The sequence below is a fragment of the Cydia pomonella genome, chromosome 13 (genome assembly GCF_033807575.1).
Source record: "Cydia pomonella isolate Wapato2018A chromosome 13, ilCydPomo1, whole genome shotgun sequence".
NCBI classification, from domain to species: Eukaryota; Metazoa; Arthropoda; class Insecta; order Lepidoptera; family Tortricidae; genus Cydia; species Cydia pomonella.
In genome coordinates this window covers 20425402-20442732 of record NC_084715.1, presented here as the reverse complement: position 1 = coordinate 20442732, position 17331 = coordinate 20425402, and the positions used below count along the sequence as shown (strand labels likewise).

Here is a 17331-nt window from a genome sequence, read left to right as displayed (position 1 = left end):
ACCGTTATCATGTAATTGGCGCAAAACCTTTTCATTTCGGTTTCCATCGAAAAACCGTTATTTTAAACCGGTTTTTATGAAAATAGTTCTTGTCAATTTAACCGGTATAGATCAATAAAAACTGGTATCTGCCTATGTCGGTGTCTGACGTGGCACACCAATAGGCTGTTTCGTCGCTCGTCGAATAAACCGGTTATTTAAGGTTCCAATAAAGTTCTTAAAACGTTCGCGTTCTTATAAAAGTTCGGAGGAAAACCGAAATGAACCGGTATATACCGGTATTTTATAAACTAGTTCATAGCCTTGGCGAATTTCTACTTCAAAAGCTGTCTTGCCAGAGAATAGTGATGCATTAGCAGATTTTGCGAATCTTGTTATCAAATTCATTGAAAATCAGGGTTGGTAAAAGTATCTACCGTACGCAATACGGTGGTCCTTATTTCGTCGATGTTATATTTTGCTGCGGGGCACCCGCATAATGTAGTATCTACCATTAAAAAACCAATGTAATTTTTTTCTTAGTTTTAAATACATTTTAGGGGTCGTTACCGCACTTCGAAAATTTGGACTTGACATAAATGATGATTTTTTTCTACCCCTAAATAATATAAAAAAAATCTGAAAAAATATGTTTTGGATTTTTTTGTGATAGGTATTAAATAAGGCGGGTGCCCCATAGAAAAATATAGCTTTGACGAAAAAAGGAGCACCCTAGTTAGGAAGCCTAATTTTTTTACTTTTTCTCTCCAGAATAGCCTTTTTAATTCTTAAGAACATACTCATCTAACTCTTGTTGCTAAATATAGGTATATTTAAAAATTACAGATTTTTCCACTGTTGTATTTAAATTATTTCGTATGTGTGTGTGCAAGCTCAGTACCAGTATGAGCATCAACTGAATGAAATCGCATTTACAAAACTTAACGACTTTCTAATTCACCTTGAAAAACTAAAGCTCAGTGCACACACGCGCAGCCCTAGAAACCCACAAAGCCCTTCAATGCAATAAAGATATAAATAACTTGGGACAGCCGAAGGTCAGGGGGACGCGCGTAGGACACAGGTGCGGGTAGTACCGTAGAATAGAGACCTATTTGACTTGTTAGGATGGTTGTGACGTGGCTATTTGCGTGATTTTTTGTGAAAGGAGATAAGCTGGTGTGACCATTATATTTGGAAGGTAAAAAAAGTTGAGTATCGTTCGATAATGTTAAATATAGTGATTTAAAATTTCACGATGTTTATATATTACTAGTAGTTCGCCCCGAACTAAGAACTCGCAGTTGGCCAAAAAAATAGAACAATTGAATGAACCTAGACGGCAAAGGATTGAAAATCGCGTGCGATTCGATAAAAGGTCTGTGGAGCCCTTAACTGATAGATTGAAGTCACAGATTAAAATAAACTGTATCTGTGGTAAGCCGTAATCTTTCCTGTCAAATGTCAAATATGTACCTACATTATGTTTATTTTATTTCGTTTTTTCTTGCTAATTATTTTAAAATCGTACATTAATAAATATTATTATAAATGTGTAAATCGAGCACTTTCATTTGACACCAAACTCGATCATACTTTCTTGCAAATAAGATGACCAGAATAACAAGACCCCTCACAAATAGCTTTTTGGCCTTGATCAAGCCTTCTCATAATTTCATGATAATTAAAATATAATGCCCTGAACTACGCGTTCACCGCATAGGCATATATTACTTTTTTAGATCTATGGTTCACCTAATATTCTTTAAATTAGAACAAATTTACTTAAGTTGTTGTCCATCAAACCATCCTCTAAAGGGCATCCTAAAAACATCGAAATTTTATTTTTATTTTATTGATAAAAATGTTTACATGACATTACAGTTGAACCAATGCGTCACGAAACTTAAACTAACTAATAATTATAAGTATTAACAATTATAAAAACAATAATGGCACATTAACAAATTAAATTGGGACAGTTGACCACCTAGCATTCATCGCCTCACAGAAAAATAGAAATGCCGGGACGTGCCCCTAGGCAGCCAGTGTGTTCCAATTTGAATCTAACAACTTCACTTCGCTCCGCTCGCTCGTTCGATTATTCATTACAACCTGGAACGGTGACAACCCTAGTGCGCATAACGTTTAAGTTGATAAACGAGACCGAATGCTGGTAGCCGGGTAGTTCGAAAAACTCGCGCGGCTAGAAAATATTGATGTCAACCATATGTCAACTTTAGCTAGTCTTTTCTAAGACCACGGGGTTAGCGCCGTCCTCGAAACGTCGGAGGTAAATTTAAACCATAATTTTACGCGATTACGTCCCGTTGTAGCGAATAATAGTATAATATAAACCTATTAATAATGGAGAATGGAAAATATTTGGAAGTGGAAAAACGTTTTTTTTTTTTGTATGGTCGAGTACTTTTTTTTATACTACGTCGGTGGCAAAGAAGCATACGGCCCGCCTGATGGTAAGCAGTCTCCGTAGCCTATGTACGACGCATGTCGGCCCTAAATGATTTTGTTTTATTCTTTTATATTAAATTATAATGCCCAGTTATAAATCAATTTTCAAAGCCATCATTACCTATTTAAGCTAACAAAATATTTATCGAACTACATATATGGTGTTCCTAAACCCCATCAATAATTTAAAATACCTCATCAAAATTCAAATCCCAAACAGCGTAGTTACGCCGAAATTAACGCGTTATCTCAAAAAGATTTGGACCGATACAAACAAAAGAATATCGCCTGCGCCTGCGCAGTACATTTGTGTGCCCGCATAGATTATGTAGCCCTTAGCTTAGGATTATGTCTACATTAATTTGAACTTTAATACGCTTGCATAAAGTTGAAAATGGAAGAACGTGCTTAGGTTAGCCTGGTAGCCTAAAGTTCAGGTTGGAACTAATGTTAAGCTGAATAGGTCCTTAATAATGTAGCATAGAGTTGAAAATTAAGAGGTTTGTTTATGCCGTAGGTAGGTGTGCTATGTTTTTTGTATATTAATGAGTTCAAATTTCAAATTCGTTTAGAATCATATTTTTGTAAAGTACCTACTTAAATTTATATAATATACTTATAATAAATATATTTTCGGCTCAATTCGAACTTCAAGATATGTCAAAATATTGCTAAAGATACGATTCGGATTAGATATGTCAGTGTCAAAAGTGAAGTTTTTTTAAACAAAAACAGTATTTTTTATGCGAACATTGCAACAAGGAAATCACGCCTTAAAAATTTTAAGTAAGTACATACTTATTTTAAAATAAAAATTTTTTTTTACCGCAAATACAAAATACCATTCACATCTAAGGACGGGCCTTACAGGCACTAAGAATGGTGCTAGTTCAGTGGTGTCACTCACGAATTCGAGCCAAGCCTGCAGTCTAACGCAACTAGTTGCGACCAATCGCACGCGTGATGCGAACTCATCAACCAATCGCGTTGTGGCGTTAGACTGCACGATTGGCTTGAATTCGTGTATGTGACACCGCTGTACTGGCCCCATTTTTATTGCCATAAGGCCCGTCCTAAGATATATGTCAATGCAAAATACAGTTTTTCTAAACATTGTGCAAAAATAAAAGTTAAATATATTTGCAGGTATTTAGAGATCTGGCAATTATACACTACGAGTATAATACCATTTAGTGTACATATAATCCTTTACCGTCGTATTTTCACGAAAACGCACGAACGTTTTACACTATTTCAGTCAGTTTCAGTACAAAAAGTACTGAGGTTGACTGAAGTAGAATGAAAAATACGAACGTTTCCGAGAAAATACGACGGCAAAAGATTGTTCACCACATCCCTACTTAGCTCTATAGAATCAAATTCAAAATTGGTTGTAGCTGCGCATGCAATTATTAACAAGGTAAAATATATTACGCAATAATTTCATATTCATTTTCAATCACACTTGCTTGTAAACGGTGTTATTGTATACCAGCATACGAGATGGAATGAGCTTCGTATATATATTATGGCCATGGGTGGTAATAGGTTGTTTAATTTCATTACGCACATGGGCATATGAAATAAATAAAATTTATTCGTGTGATGAGCATGGATATATGTTCTTGAGTCATGGGTGTTTTCTATGTATAATATTTAATATTATAGGACATTATTACACAAATTGACGAAGTCCCACAGTAAGCTCAATAAGGCTTGTGTTGAGGGTACTTAGACAACGATATATATAATATATAAATATTTATAAATACTTAAATACATAGAAAACACCCATGACTCAGGAATAAATAAAAATAATAGAATAAATAATAATAATAACACCTCTCGACACGCCTGAGCCGCTCACACCGGTGTTGCTCCTGGTCGTCTTCAGGACGGCATTTTCAGGGGCCCATCTAGTGGGCGGCGAGTCACCGCCTGCCTCGATAACTAGTGAAAACATTGTTATGGCAGGTGTCCGGACGTCTTTGCAATAACCCAGTCTCATTGTCTTCCCAAACTTCAATCCATAGACCGTTATACTGTTCACTTTTACTACAATAGTCCCAATGCCTGCTGCGACCGGTTCATGGGTGTCTATTGTTGCGCCTGTGAACGGGTTCCAGCAGGCGTTCTACATGACATTAAAGCTCTCCAAGGGGCCTCTACGTGTTGGATCTATATCCCCACGCAAGCCTATCAAAAGACCGGGATTTACAGGCCCGTGAAATCCAAGGAGATAGAATAATAATAATAATATTGGGCATAATGTTTTTTTTTTTCAAATAGGTATAAATGAGATTTACTTTCATAATATTTTTTTGTGTATACTTATAAATATTTAACTTCATTAATTTAATAGCCGTTAAAAAAATTTTTACACAATTTTCTCTCGTGGCTGACTGCCGGATAGGTCTGTACCTTCAATTTTAACCTGTCAAAATGACAATATGGCGGACGAATATTTGAAATATTTTTCTTAAAAATTATTTTTTTCCTCACAAGTGTGACCAAAAACATTATTTTCACATAGAAAGGTCAATCATAATAAAATTATAATTGTACAGTATACGCTTATATTTGAAATTTAAAATTGGAACCGCGGTTACTTCTAACTGCGCAAGCGACGCGTGGGCTTAGATCGTAGCTCGGGCTGTTGGCCCCGTGCCCTTGCGAAGGACGGCCCGACCTTCGCTAGCTAGGGTTATGCAGGGCTTGGTAAACAATATGAGGTAAATTTAAGACAAAGGTACTTAAAGTACCTATAGTATAGGCAAGAATATAGAATATAAAAATAGGTACTAAAACCTTAACAAACAACGCAAAATCAAATTAGCTATACCTAACTTATTTTGTTGTCGTTTTTTTTTATTCGTCAGATTTCGGCTAAATTTGTTGAAAATATACGAGTTCCATATTCCAATGTAAACGCAATTTTACTGTAAGTAGGTATATAGTAGGTATGTATCTGAAAAAAAAAATACTCAAACCCGTTAACGTTTAGGTCACGTTTGGGCAACTTACTGAGCAACTTTTACTATGGGTTCAACCCTGAAAAAATTGACTTTCCCATAGGAAATTTCAACATCAGACCGCAAAAATATGAAACAGCCAATATTTTCGCGATTTCGGGGTTGGTTATATAGTAAAAGTTGCTCAGTAAGATTCAACATTAACAGGTTGGGTTCGAGTAATTTCTTTACGTTCAGATACATATTGTATATCCAACAAAATCTTCCCCTGAGCTACGAAAACCTATGGTATTTTTAGATTCGGGACAAGGTTTTCGTATTTATTCCGCCTATACTCTATATCTTTTGGTATTTGAATAAAAGTAAACAAAAAATGAAAACATTACATGATCAAAATAATATAGGTTAAAGTGGTCGTTCACTGACAGATCCAGGCGGTTTTGTATTTGGTTGCTTAACCATTAAATATTATAACTATAGGAAAATGTACAAATCGTTTGTCGTTTGTTTACTTTTATTTAAATACCTAAATATACAGAGCCTAGAATGAGAACTTCAAAATTTCTTCAAACCAGCCAAATTTTATCCGTGAGTAACGAAAAAAATGTTTAAGTACTTTAAAATTAAAATAAAAATCGACCCAAAACTGATATATCGAAGTGGCCAAGATGCTCACAAATCTGAACACGCCTCTATGTATTTTCAAGGCGTTAAGAGTGCGTGGTCAGATATTTTTGAGCATCTCGGCCGCTCCGATATATCATGGCGATTGTACAAGGGAGCCTAAAACCGGGAAGCATATTCGGATAGTTATACCAAAATGTCACTGTTGATCGCTGGCGAATCCAACTAGATTTAAAAGTTCAAATCGCCCTCTAGATGACCAAGTTCAAAGTGACCAAGCTTGCGGTACCTAATAAGTCAAAAGCCTTTTCATCACACTTGCTCGTAAAAGGTATAATATTACACGAAGGCGATGCGGTCCGTAAATCCTAAATTTCAACCTAAGAAGTTTTATTCATTTCCCTGTTTTCCTCACAAGTGTGATGAGAAACATTAACCCCCTTATTCATAAACGTGTACTAAAGTTACGTTGCCGCTAATAATCGTTTGTCCCTTTCCGACTTATTGGTATGATGGAAAGGGACAAACGATTATTAGCGGCATCGTAACTTTAGTACACGTTTATAAGGGGGTATATGTGCCACGGGCGGTACAGGAATTACGAACTAGAGTTGATTAATGAATTCACTTTTGTTCGGAAATTCTCTGTACAAGATGTAGTGCATAATCTTTTTCCATCGTATTTGAACGGAAACGCACGACCATGTCTTGCTATTTCAGTCAGTCTCGGTACAAAAAGTACTGAGGTTGACTGAACTAGCATGAAAATTACGAACGTTTCCAAGAAAATACGATGAAAAACAATTATGCACTACATCTGAGGGCCTACCGCGAAACACGTTCAACGTGTTCACCTTTCTGTCGCACTTGTAAATTCGTACTTAAGTGTGACAGGGAGGCAACATGCCGAACGCAGTTCGCGGTAGGCCCTCTGTACTATTGGCACAATACGTTTCCCTAGCATATACACGCTGCTCTGCTGGCCAGCGATCCATTGTAACTAATCAATCCGCAACACCCACGGAACTATACCACACCCCGCGTCTCCCTCGCACTTCACGTTCGAAAATTATTTAAATTTAAATTAGGAAATCGTCGTTGAGAATGCCAAATCCTTTGTGTTCGATTTTTGATTTAAAAACGGTTACCTACTAATCTAAAAAAAAAAACATAAGGTAGTCATTAATTTGATTAAAATCGCGCACATATAGGATTTGGCATTCTCAACGACGAAATCTGTCTTGTTTTTATTACCTGTAGATGCTGCAAAGCACGCATACTTAAATATAAATATCCTTTTTTTTGAACGTACCACTTTACAATCTATAAATTGTATATACAGATGTCAATCACGATGAAAATATCGACGATGATCAACTTCGGCCAACGACGGACTCGAACCTACATCTTTGGATTGCCGGTCCAACCAAAACCAAACTAAACCGGCACGCATACTTGTAACGTAAATGTTTAACTAGAATTTAAATATTATATTTGATTCTCAGTTTGAAAGATTTGAGTCTCCCAATGCTGGACAAAGGCTAATTACTTCCCTACCTACAAATATATATTTTTTATTTTTTCATGACTTTTCTTTAAAAATAAGTCCTTAATTTCATCTATTGCAGCGACAATTTAAAAAAACATCGTGACGCGAATTAGGGCGTTGCGCGGGAGCACGCGATCAACGATCATACACACACAAACCCACACACACGCACGCACATCCATACCAACATTTATTTAGAGTCTATCAGGGGTTTTCGACCCCCGAACGATGACCGCACCCAGACATGCAAGTATACATACATACATACATGTAGGACCATGCAACTCATACACGTGTGTAGTTATGACGGTGGTGTGACCGATTTTTAGAGGCGTGTATCGTGATTGTCCCAGTGCTCGACACTGTACCAATAATTGTCAATCTTCAATCTTAATAATCTCTTGTAAGTATATGATATGAATCTTGACCGATTTTTTTAGTATTTTTTTTTTCTTTTTTAACACGCAAAAATAGGGTAATATTCGCACGGTGACATTGACAACCGGCATCATGGGCGGGACAGCAATATAATTATGCACGTGCAATAGAGATAGCAACAGTTTACGAAAATCTATATGGAAAGCGTTTCTGTTTAAAATAATACCATTCAAATATCATTCTGATATAATAAATAAGTAGATAAATATTATTGGGATGTCTTACATATATTGGCTAAGTCCCACGGTAAGCCAAAGAGGCTTGTGTTGTGGGTACCTGGGTACTCAGACAACGATATATATTATACACAAATACTTAAATACATAGAAAACTTCCATGACTTATGAACAAATATACAGACATGGAGAGATATGTTATATTACGATTTTAGGTTAGTTTAAACTAACTAGCTACTAAGGGCCTGCATCACAATGTCCAATTATAGTCCTGAATAAGCTAATTGCCACTTATCTGATGAATAAAGTCCTCTTTGGCGTTTCAAAATCAAATAAGCTTAACTGGTAGAAAAAGTGCTAAGTTCTGCAGGAGGTTTTATCTGGCGGTTAATTTATTTGTTAATTAGGTATTCAATACTTTACTTTGACATTGCGAAACAGGCCCTTAACACATTCGCTATCAACGTTTTCGTAGCGCTACGCTCGTAGCCGATCCCAGCGTTTTCCCGCTTTGTAGAGAAACGAGACTACGAATCCGCCGAGCGGGTTCCCGGTACTCAATGGGATTCTGAAAACATTGAACGGTGTAGGTACTGTAACTGTGCCCATGTAAGGAGATTTTTCTAGGGAGTATTCTGTTTCCAGGGAGAGAGATTTTGCATATAAAGTGAAATGCTTAAGTAACCTACAACTGCAAACTCGATTGACAATAAAACTATCTCTTTCACACGGTACTTTAACACGGAGTGAGAGCGTGAAACAAAACATTCTGAAAGCTCGTGGTTGCCTTGTTAAACCTATACATCGTGGGTACATATAACCCGATAGATTTTAACCACATATTCTTGAGGCCATAAGGAGCAGAAAATTTCATATGAGTTTTGGTCGAATTCGGCAATTTTTTTTGTATGTGACGTGTGTTTTGTGCACATGACACAAAAAACATTGCAATAATAAATAAATATTATAGGACATTATTACACAAATTGACTAAGTCCCACAGTAAGCTCAATAAGGCTTGTGTTGAGGGTACTTAGACAAGGATATATATAATATATAAATATTTATAAATACTTAAATACATAGAAAACACCCATGACTCAGGAACAAATATCCATGCTCATCACACAAATAAATGCCCTTACCGGGATTCGAATCCAGGATCAACGGCTTATTAGGTAGGGCTACGCACTGGGCCAGACTGGTCGTCGAATAATGACCCTGCTATTCTCTAAAAAGAGGGTAGAATTAACACTTTAGGCACTTACCTGAAACCGGCTTATATATCACCAAAACATGACCAAACTGCGTCACCGTAATATATTGTAAAATTTTCCCAATTTCTGACAGCTTCTAGAAATCCGTGTTGGCACTTTTTTTACAAATAAGTCTTCCCAAATATTAATCTCGTGAAATCACCCAGCTCTCGTCCAATTCTAGTATTATTTTCCACAAAATCAACTCGTTAAGTACCAATGCTAATCTTTGGTATTTTCTGTGTGTTTTCCGCCATATATGCAACGGTATCGCCTCAGAATTAAGGTAACTCAAATAATTACCCTACCTAATCCAAGATATTCAAGTTAGTTTTTGACCATAGGTAGTATAATTAGGTGGTTTTACATCATACACTAGACACATCACACAATTATTTCACAATGATTATCTGTTGCCACAAATCTAAGATGCAATAACAATGAAGTCCATCAGAGTCGCGAGTAACACGTATTATGAGTTTCGGCAACTGCGCGTCACATATATGATTGTGCTCAATGGTATAGGTCTATAACTAGACGCCATAGCTCAATAATACATGACCTATAGATTAGCAATGACAGAAATGTCGCTGAAATAAATATTAATATTATAGGACATTAGTACACAAATTGACTAAGTCCCACAGTAAGCTCAATAAGGCTTGTGTTGAGGGTACTTAGACAACGATATATATAATACATAAATACTTAAATACATAAAAAACACCCATGACTCAGGAACAAATATCCATGCTCATCACACGAATAAATGCCCTTACCAGGATTTGAACCCGGGACCATCGGCTTCGTAGGCAGGGTCACTACCCACTAGGCCAAACTGGTCGTGGTGGTGAAATAATGCCGTGTTCATGACGTTGAGAAATTTACCTAATAATTCCGACCGGGCTCCATTTCTCCAATATTATTAGTGTGTTGTACCCATACGATTTGACAGTTCATGGACTAATAATAATAGTCTAATACCGTTCAAGAAATGGGCCCCAGTCTGGCCTAGTGGCTATGAAGCCGATGGTCCTGGGTTCGAAACCCGGTAGAGTCAGACCAAGCTAAGTTGGCAACGATTTTGATACCCCAGACTGCAAGTGATAAGTATACGTCATAATTTCATCAAGTTTGACGTTTAAAATAACACTTGCACAGTCTGTGCTATCAAAATCGCTGCCAACTTAGCTTGGTCTGATTCGAAGGGCATTTATTTGTGTGACGAACACTGAACATTTGTTCCTGAGTCATGGGTGTTTTTTGTGTATATTAAGTATTTATATGTGTGTGTCCACTAGGCCAAACCGGTCGTCAAATAAATCGAACGGTTTGGCCTAGTGGGTAGTGACCCTGCCTACGAAGCTGATGGTCCCGGGTTCAAATCCTGGTAAGGGCATTTATTCGTGTGATGAGCATGGATATTTGTTCCTGAGTCATGGGTGTTTTCTATATATTTAAGTATTTATAGATATTTATATATTATATATATATCGTTGTCTAAGTACCCTCAACACAAGCCTTATTGAGCTTACTGTGGGACTTAGTCAATTTGTGTAATAATGTCCTATAATATTTATAAAAAAATCTTTGCTTCGTTTGGGGCTAAGTTGATCTGTGAAACATCCCTTATATTTGTTTATTACTTATTTAATTACCTATTATTTGAAGACCGGTCTCGCCTAGTTGGTAGTATCCTTGTCTATGAAGCCGATGGTCCTGGGTTCGAATCCCGTTAAGTGCACGAGGGTAGGTTAATATCCATGTGATGATGTTCTTATTCATATATTGAAGACCGGTTTGGCCTAGTGGGTAGTGACCCTGCCTACGAAGCTGATGGTCCCGGGTTCAAATCCTGGTAAGGGCATTATTAGTGTGATGAGCAAGGATATTTGTTCCTGAGTCATGGGTGTTTTCTATGTATTTATAAATATTTATATATTATATATATCGTTGTCTAAGTACCCTCAACACAAGCCTTATTGAGCTTATTGTGGGACTTAGTCAATTTGTGTAATAATAGATGATTAAACGAACTTTCCTAAAGTGAAGTTCGATCACTATTATATGAGTCGCTTCATTCGAAGATATAATGTTTTAACAGGTAGTCCCTTAAACCTACAGGCAACTAGCACGCTTTTAGAGTATTTCATTTGATTCAAAATCGGTATTAGTAGTTCCGGCGGCCGCCACCTGGGGGTGGGGCGCTGCCGTAGACTTCATTTTTTAGAGTCACGAACAAAACTTTCTTTTTTGGGTCACCTAGGGATGGGTGGGTGATTATATTTATATCTTCGAATGAAGCGACTCATATAATAGTGATCGAACTTCACTTTAGGAAAGTTCGTTTAATCATCTATTATATTTCATCGCTTCATTCTCGATATAATGTTTTAACAGGTAGATGTTTAGAGTTGAAAGTTTTGTGAGATAATAAAAACTGTTTTTAATATTCATTGTTTTTAATTTTATATACTTGTTTAACATGCCTAATAATCACAAAAATTATATTATATGCAGTTATGCACTACAGTTAACATTTAGGAATCTTCATTGTCACTTACATTGGTTTCTGGGAAACAAATCGATCTAGCGAAATCATAATCATCAGTACAATTGATTATTGGTCGGTTGTAGAATTTGGCAAAGGTTTTAGAGGTGCTGGTCCAGCCAGCCGCCTTTCTGATCGTATCTAGGCTGATTCCAGCCGCAAAAGCCGTTGAAGTAGCGGAGTGGCGAGTACTATGAGCACCAAACACCGTGACATCCACACCACTTTCATGCAATACTTGTTTGATCCACCTACTTAGGGTTTGACTGCTAGCGGCCTTGTGAGGTCGCTTATATGTCAGGAAAAGCGTTCCCGTGCTACTAACCCTTAAATTTTTCGTGACAAAAATATAATCCTTAAGGGTCGTAGCTGGGCAGATACTTAATTTTTCTCGGAAAAATGGCAAATTTAATATGGGTTGTTCTCGGCCTACAGCGGAAGTTTTAATTATGTCGACTATGGCAATTTTTATTCCATCTGGAATTTCTGTAATATTTTCTAGTTTTATGAGTGACAGGGTTTGCACTCTGTGAGCTGTACAGAGTGCTAACAGAGTAACTAATTTTTTAGTGATTTTTTCCAGGGGTATATCGGAGTTGGGATACCAAGACGAAACATGATTTAATACAACCTGAGGATCCCAGGTGGAATTATATTTTGGTGTTATTGGCTTTAATTTAAATGCCCCTTTTAACAGTCTTTTCACACAGTTATCAGTACCTATCTCGCTGCCGAGCAGCAAGGATAACGCCGAACGGTGGCTATTTAATGAACCATACGAACAACCCTTATTAAATAGTTCCGTTAGAAAGGAAAGTATATCGGGTATCGACAGATGATAGACGTCAATATTTTTAGAAGTGCAATATTCCCACCAAAGTTTTATGGTTACGCCATATTGACTTAAAGTATTCTGAGCCAATGAGGCTAGCATTAGAGGCACTGCCTCGAGTGGGGTTCCCCGCTTGATAAACGCCGCCCGCAAAGCCTCGCGGCACCCAGGGTAAGGCTGGCATGCAGGGGGTGGTGGTCCCTGAAATGTGATGTTAGCAGTTGTTTATGAGGAGGGAACATTATGATTTCCGACTTTAGAATTTTTGTCAGGAAAGGGAACCATGCCTGCGAAGGCCAATAGGGGAATACGAGTATTCCATCAGCTTTGTCGTCAACAATCTTTCGTAAGCATTTTAGTATTAGTGCAAACGGTGGGAATGCATAAAAGAAGTTAGAACTCCAGTTAAGCGTAAACGCGTCTACCGCCATGGCATCTGGCTCTTGTCTCCATGAGACGAATGCGTCACATTTCGCGTTAGCACGTGAAGCGAACAAATCGATATTTGGGTGTCCTAATTTTTTTATAATGATATCAAAAGCTTGGGCGGACAGTTCCCACTCTGTGTCGGGATTGATTTTCCTAGACTCCTCATCTGCGCGATTAAGTTTGGTATTCACATATGACGCATATAACCAAATATGGTGTTCCTCGCACCATTGCCAAATTGATCTTGATAAGTCATTTAAATGTGGGAATTGTATACCTCCCATACGGTTAATATAACTAATAGCGGTCGTATTGTCGATTCGTAATAATATTGCACAGTTGGTAACCTCTGAAGCGAGGCTTTTCAGGCCTAAAAATACTGCGAGCAATTCTAAATAGTTTATATGGTGTTCCATCTCAACGGTTTTCCACATCCCGTTTGCTTTCTTATTACCACATACAGCGCCCCAGCCCGACCTGGAGGCGTCTGTAAAGATTTCATATTTGAAGTTTTCTGTCCTCATAGGATTATCAGCAGTGGCAATATTCTTAGCCCACCAATCTAAGTCGGTACGAATAATATCGGGCAATGATATTTTGGCTTCAAAATTATCATTATGCCTTTGTAAAAACAGGAATTTCTGGCGTTCTAAAATTTTTGTGTACAGCCATCCATACTTAACAGCAGGGCAAGCCGCGACAAGGACACCGATCAATTGAGCAAATTCACGAATACTACAACGTGGCAATTTCATGAATTTGTTAATCAACTGAGCAATTTTATTACGTTTATCACTCGGCAAAGACATAGACATGTTTCGAGTGTCGAAATTGAACCCCAAAAACTTGCAACTTTGCTTGGGTTCTAGTGAGCTTTTACTAAAGTTAATAACAAAACCTAAACATTGAAGTAGCTTCACAGTCTCATTTACGTTTTTACTACATTCAGTATAGTCGTCACCAATGCAAAGGATGTCATCTAAATACATGACGGATTTCAGACCACTGGATCTTAAATAAGTTATTACTTCTTTCATTACTTTAGTAAAAACCCACGGAGCTAACGACAAGCCATAAGGCAAGGCATTGAACTCATACGTTAAAATTTCTTTAGCGCCATAAGCTTGAAATTGAAACCGTAAATATTTTCGGTCCGATACATGAATAGGTATTAAAAGATAAGCTTCTTTTAAATCAATGTTGGCTAAATAACTATTTTGGGGTATTAACTTGGATGCGGTTCGATGGTCTTCCATCTTAAATTGTATTTTAGGTATAAATTTATTGAGCGATTTGAGATTCAAAATAAATCGTTTCTCGCCATTAGGTTTAGGCGTCAAGAATATTTTTGAAACGAACTGGTTACTTAATGCATTACATTGTGAAATGGCACCTAACTCTAGTAATTTATTAATTGCATGTGACATGTCACGACTTTCGTCAAAAGAGTAAGCGGGGTGGCTTACTGGAGCCTGTTCAACGCTTTTAGAGAAAGGAATTTTATATCCCTCCTGAATCCAAGTTAAAACTTCGTTATTTTGAGTTATCTTTAGCCAGCAATCGTAAAATGAACTTGTACCTGGTTTACTGTTGAGTTGGAGCACGAGGCCTGGTCTGAGGGACAGGTTTCGCTGCCGGTGGAGTGGTACTGTAATTGTACGACCTCCTGGGTGTTGTCATCCTCGTCTGGCTGCCTCGTCCACCTCTGCTGTTGGGGTAGGAGTAGCGAGGTGGACCCCTCCAGTTTCCCGGCGGGGTATAGCGGTATACCGTCGACTGGCGAAATCCGGAAGTAGAGGGTTGATATGTCTTTTTTATCTGTTGACCTTGTCTTTGAATGGCTTTGCTTGCTTTAATTTTTTCAGACAAAGCATTGCCAAAAAGAGTATCGTCTCTTTCGGAATCTTGGATTACATGTAGGATGTTCTTTTCCAGGCTAGGAGTTAGCAATTTTATTCTATCCTTGGTCGAAGCACAGTGAAGATCTGTCAAGATTCGACAGCTGTCACTGAAATGAGTCAGAGCCTGGGCTTTATTGCCGTTGTTTAGTAAGATCTCCATACCCTTATTGATTGCAGTAACGCCTGCGCCAAGCTGTTGTTGAAACCCGGACAGTTTTTTATCGCGCCCTCTGACTATTTCAGATACGGCAGCTGAGATCTCTGCGTTAAGTTTTGGAGACTGCAGAAGTTTGCAATTTTCGGGTATTAAATAACTTTTTAAAAGTTTTTCTTTATTTTCTTTGAGCAGACCCTTTTTTAGTACAGGTAACCACAGACTAGCTAAACTGTCATGTATTGGTTTACCAAATTCTGGTATATCGTCTGTGGACTCTCCCAAGGCCATTAGTAGCTCCGGTTCTACCGGTATTTCCGCGGATGCTTGTGTGGTTTCATCAGCCATAGGAGCACTTTGCTCCACCTCCGGCTCGGCTATCTCATGTTCTGACTCAGTATTTTGGCGAGGATTCACCTCGAGGTCATTAATTGGTAATTGCTGAGTGCACTGCTGCCCCTCAGGTTGGAAAGGTTCCGTGCCTTCTCGATTCATTCGGTCCGTTAGAGGACGATGTACAACAATATTTGTATCTAAAATAGAAATAAAAATATGTAAATTTTACAAAAGAAGGTAGTTGAGTTATGAAAAAACTCGGTTGTACATGTCTCGCAGACAAGACAACAAAAATAATTATTATAACAATAGTTTTGCATGGACACCATGTTATATTCGGCAGGTGCTTCGTGGTTAACTCGCAGTTAATCACGTTGTCGCAATTGACTCGCAGTCAATTCCGACTTTAACATACATTAAAACAACACAGCGGTAGCTCGCAGCTAACACCGTGCATTAAAATAAATTCTTAAATTGATTAAAAAATCTTAGGGTAGACAAGACTCAGCATTAATCTCGTACGTTTAAATCATGTAACTGTTTTAAAGATTATTCTTTAGAAACTAGATTGTAATATTTCTTGATGAAATAACTACTAAAAATAAACTAAAAACACTAATTTACCTTGTTCATTGTCCTCGTCAGACGAGGACTGAATTACTCGAATCCGTTTATAAGATGGTTCTTTATTTTTCTTTCGTTGTAACTGTTCAATTTTTTTGTGATATTCACTAATTCGTTCGTCGATAGTACGCTTAGGCATGATTCTAGCGCGTGCGCTCGTTGCCGTGCACGAATAAGGAATGAGGAATGAAGTCTACGGCAGCGCCCCACCCCCAGGTGGCGGCCGCCGGAACTACTAATACCGATTTTGAATCAAATGAAATACTCTAAAAGCGTGCTAGTTGCCTGTAGGTTTAAGGGACTACCTGTTAAAACATTATATCTTCGAATGAAGCGATGAAATATAATGTCCTATAATATTTATAAAAAAAAGCTTTGCTTCGTTTGGGGCTAAGTTGATCTGTGAAAGATCCCTTATATTTTTTATTACTTATTTAATTACCTATTATTTGAAGACCGGTCTCGCCTAGTTGGTAGTATCCTTGTCTATGAAGCCGATGGTCCTGGGTTCGAATCCTGTTAAGTGCACGACGGTAGGTTAATATCCATGTGATGATGTTCTTATTCATATATATTAATAATGTATACATTACACTTCAAAATTAATTCGTCACTGAAATAATAACTAAACGGATTTTCATTAATACCAACATCTAAATATGTAATAATATTAAAGTTATTCACAAATGTGTTCATTGTTCAATTAAATTAAAAACTATAACATTTTACTTATATTTACAATATTTTATTAATGTCATACAAGGCGTTGTTAATTTTTTTTTAGTTTATTATAAAATGAATTATCATTTTATATAATGGGTATTTGTTCAGTAATAGCATTATAGATTTTTGGGCCTATAGCATAGATAAAGGTATGTATAGATTTTTAGGTAAATAAAGCCGGACCAGAAATATATGATCATTGTCAAGAGGGCGCTGTTATTTTTATGTGTGAAAAATTTAGTTCCAATGAAACTCCGCAATATGGCGCGTGATCATATATTACCGGTCAGGCTTTAAGTAGGTATAGACAGGGGC

General features: G+C 37.4%; 1 protein-coding gene across 1 annotated transcript; it reads right to left on the bottom strand.

Annotated features, from left to right (window-relative positions):
- Positions 1-12936: 12936 nt before the first annotated feature.
- On the bottom strand, positions 12937-16461 carry LOC133524507 (uncharacterized). The gene is made up of 3 exons (XM_061860580.1): positions 16294-16461; positions 14858-15866; positions 12937-13050 (listed from the first exon to the last, which is right to left on the bottom strand). The coding sequence occupies exons 1-2, from the start codon at positions 16430-16432 to the stop codon at positions 14863-14865; spliced, it is 1143 nt and encodes a 380-aa protein (XP_061716564.1). The 5' UTR covers positions 16433-16461; the 3' UTR covers positions 12937-13050; positions 14858-14862.
- Between the last annotated feature and the right edge of the window lie 870 nt (positions 16462-17331).

What these genes read in the sequence shown, in the direction of transcription:
- LOC133524507 (XM_061860580.1), bottom strand. Translation starts at nt 16,432, where the DNA reads ATGCCTAAGCGTACTATCGACGAACGAATTAGTGAATATCACAAAAAA. An exon ending in TGACGAGGACAATGAACAAG is followed by an intron (nt 15,867 to 16,293) that starts GTAAATTAGTGT and finishes TTTCTATTTTAG; the next exon opens with ATACAAATATTGTTGTACAT.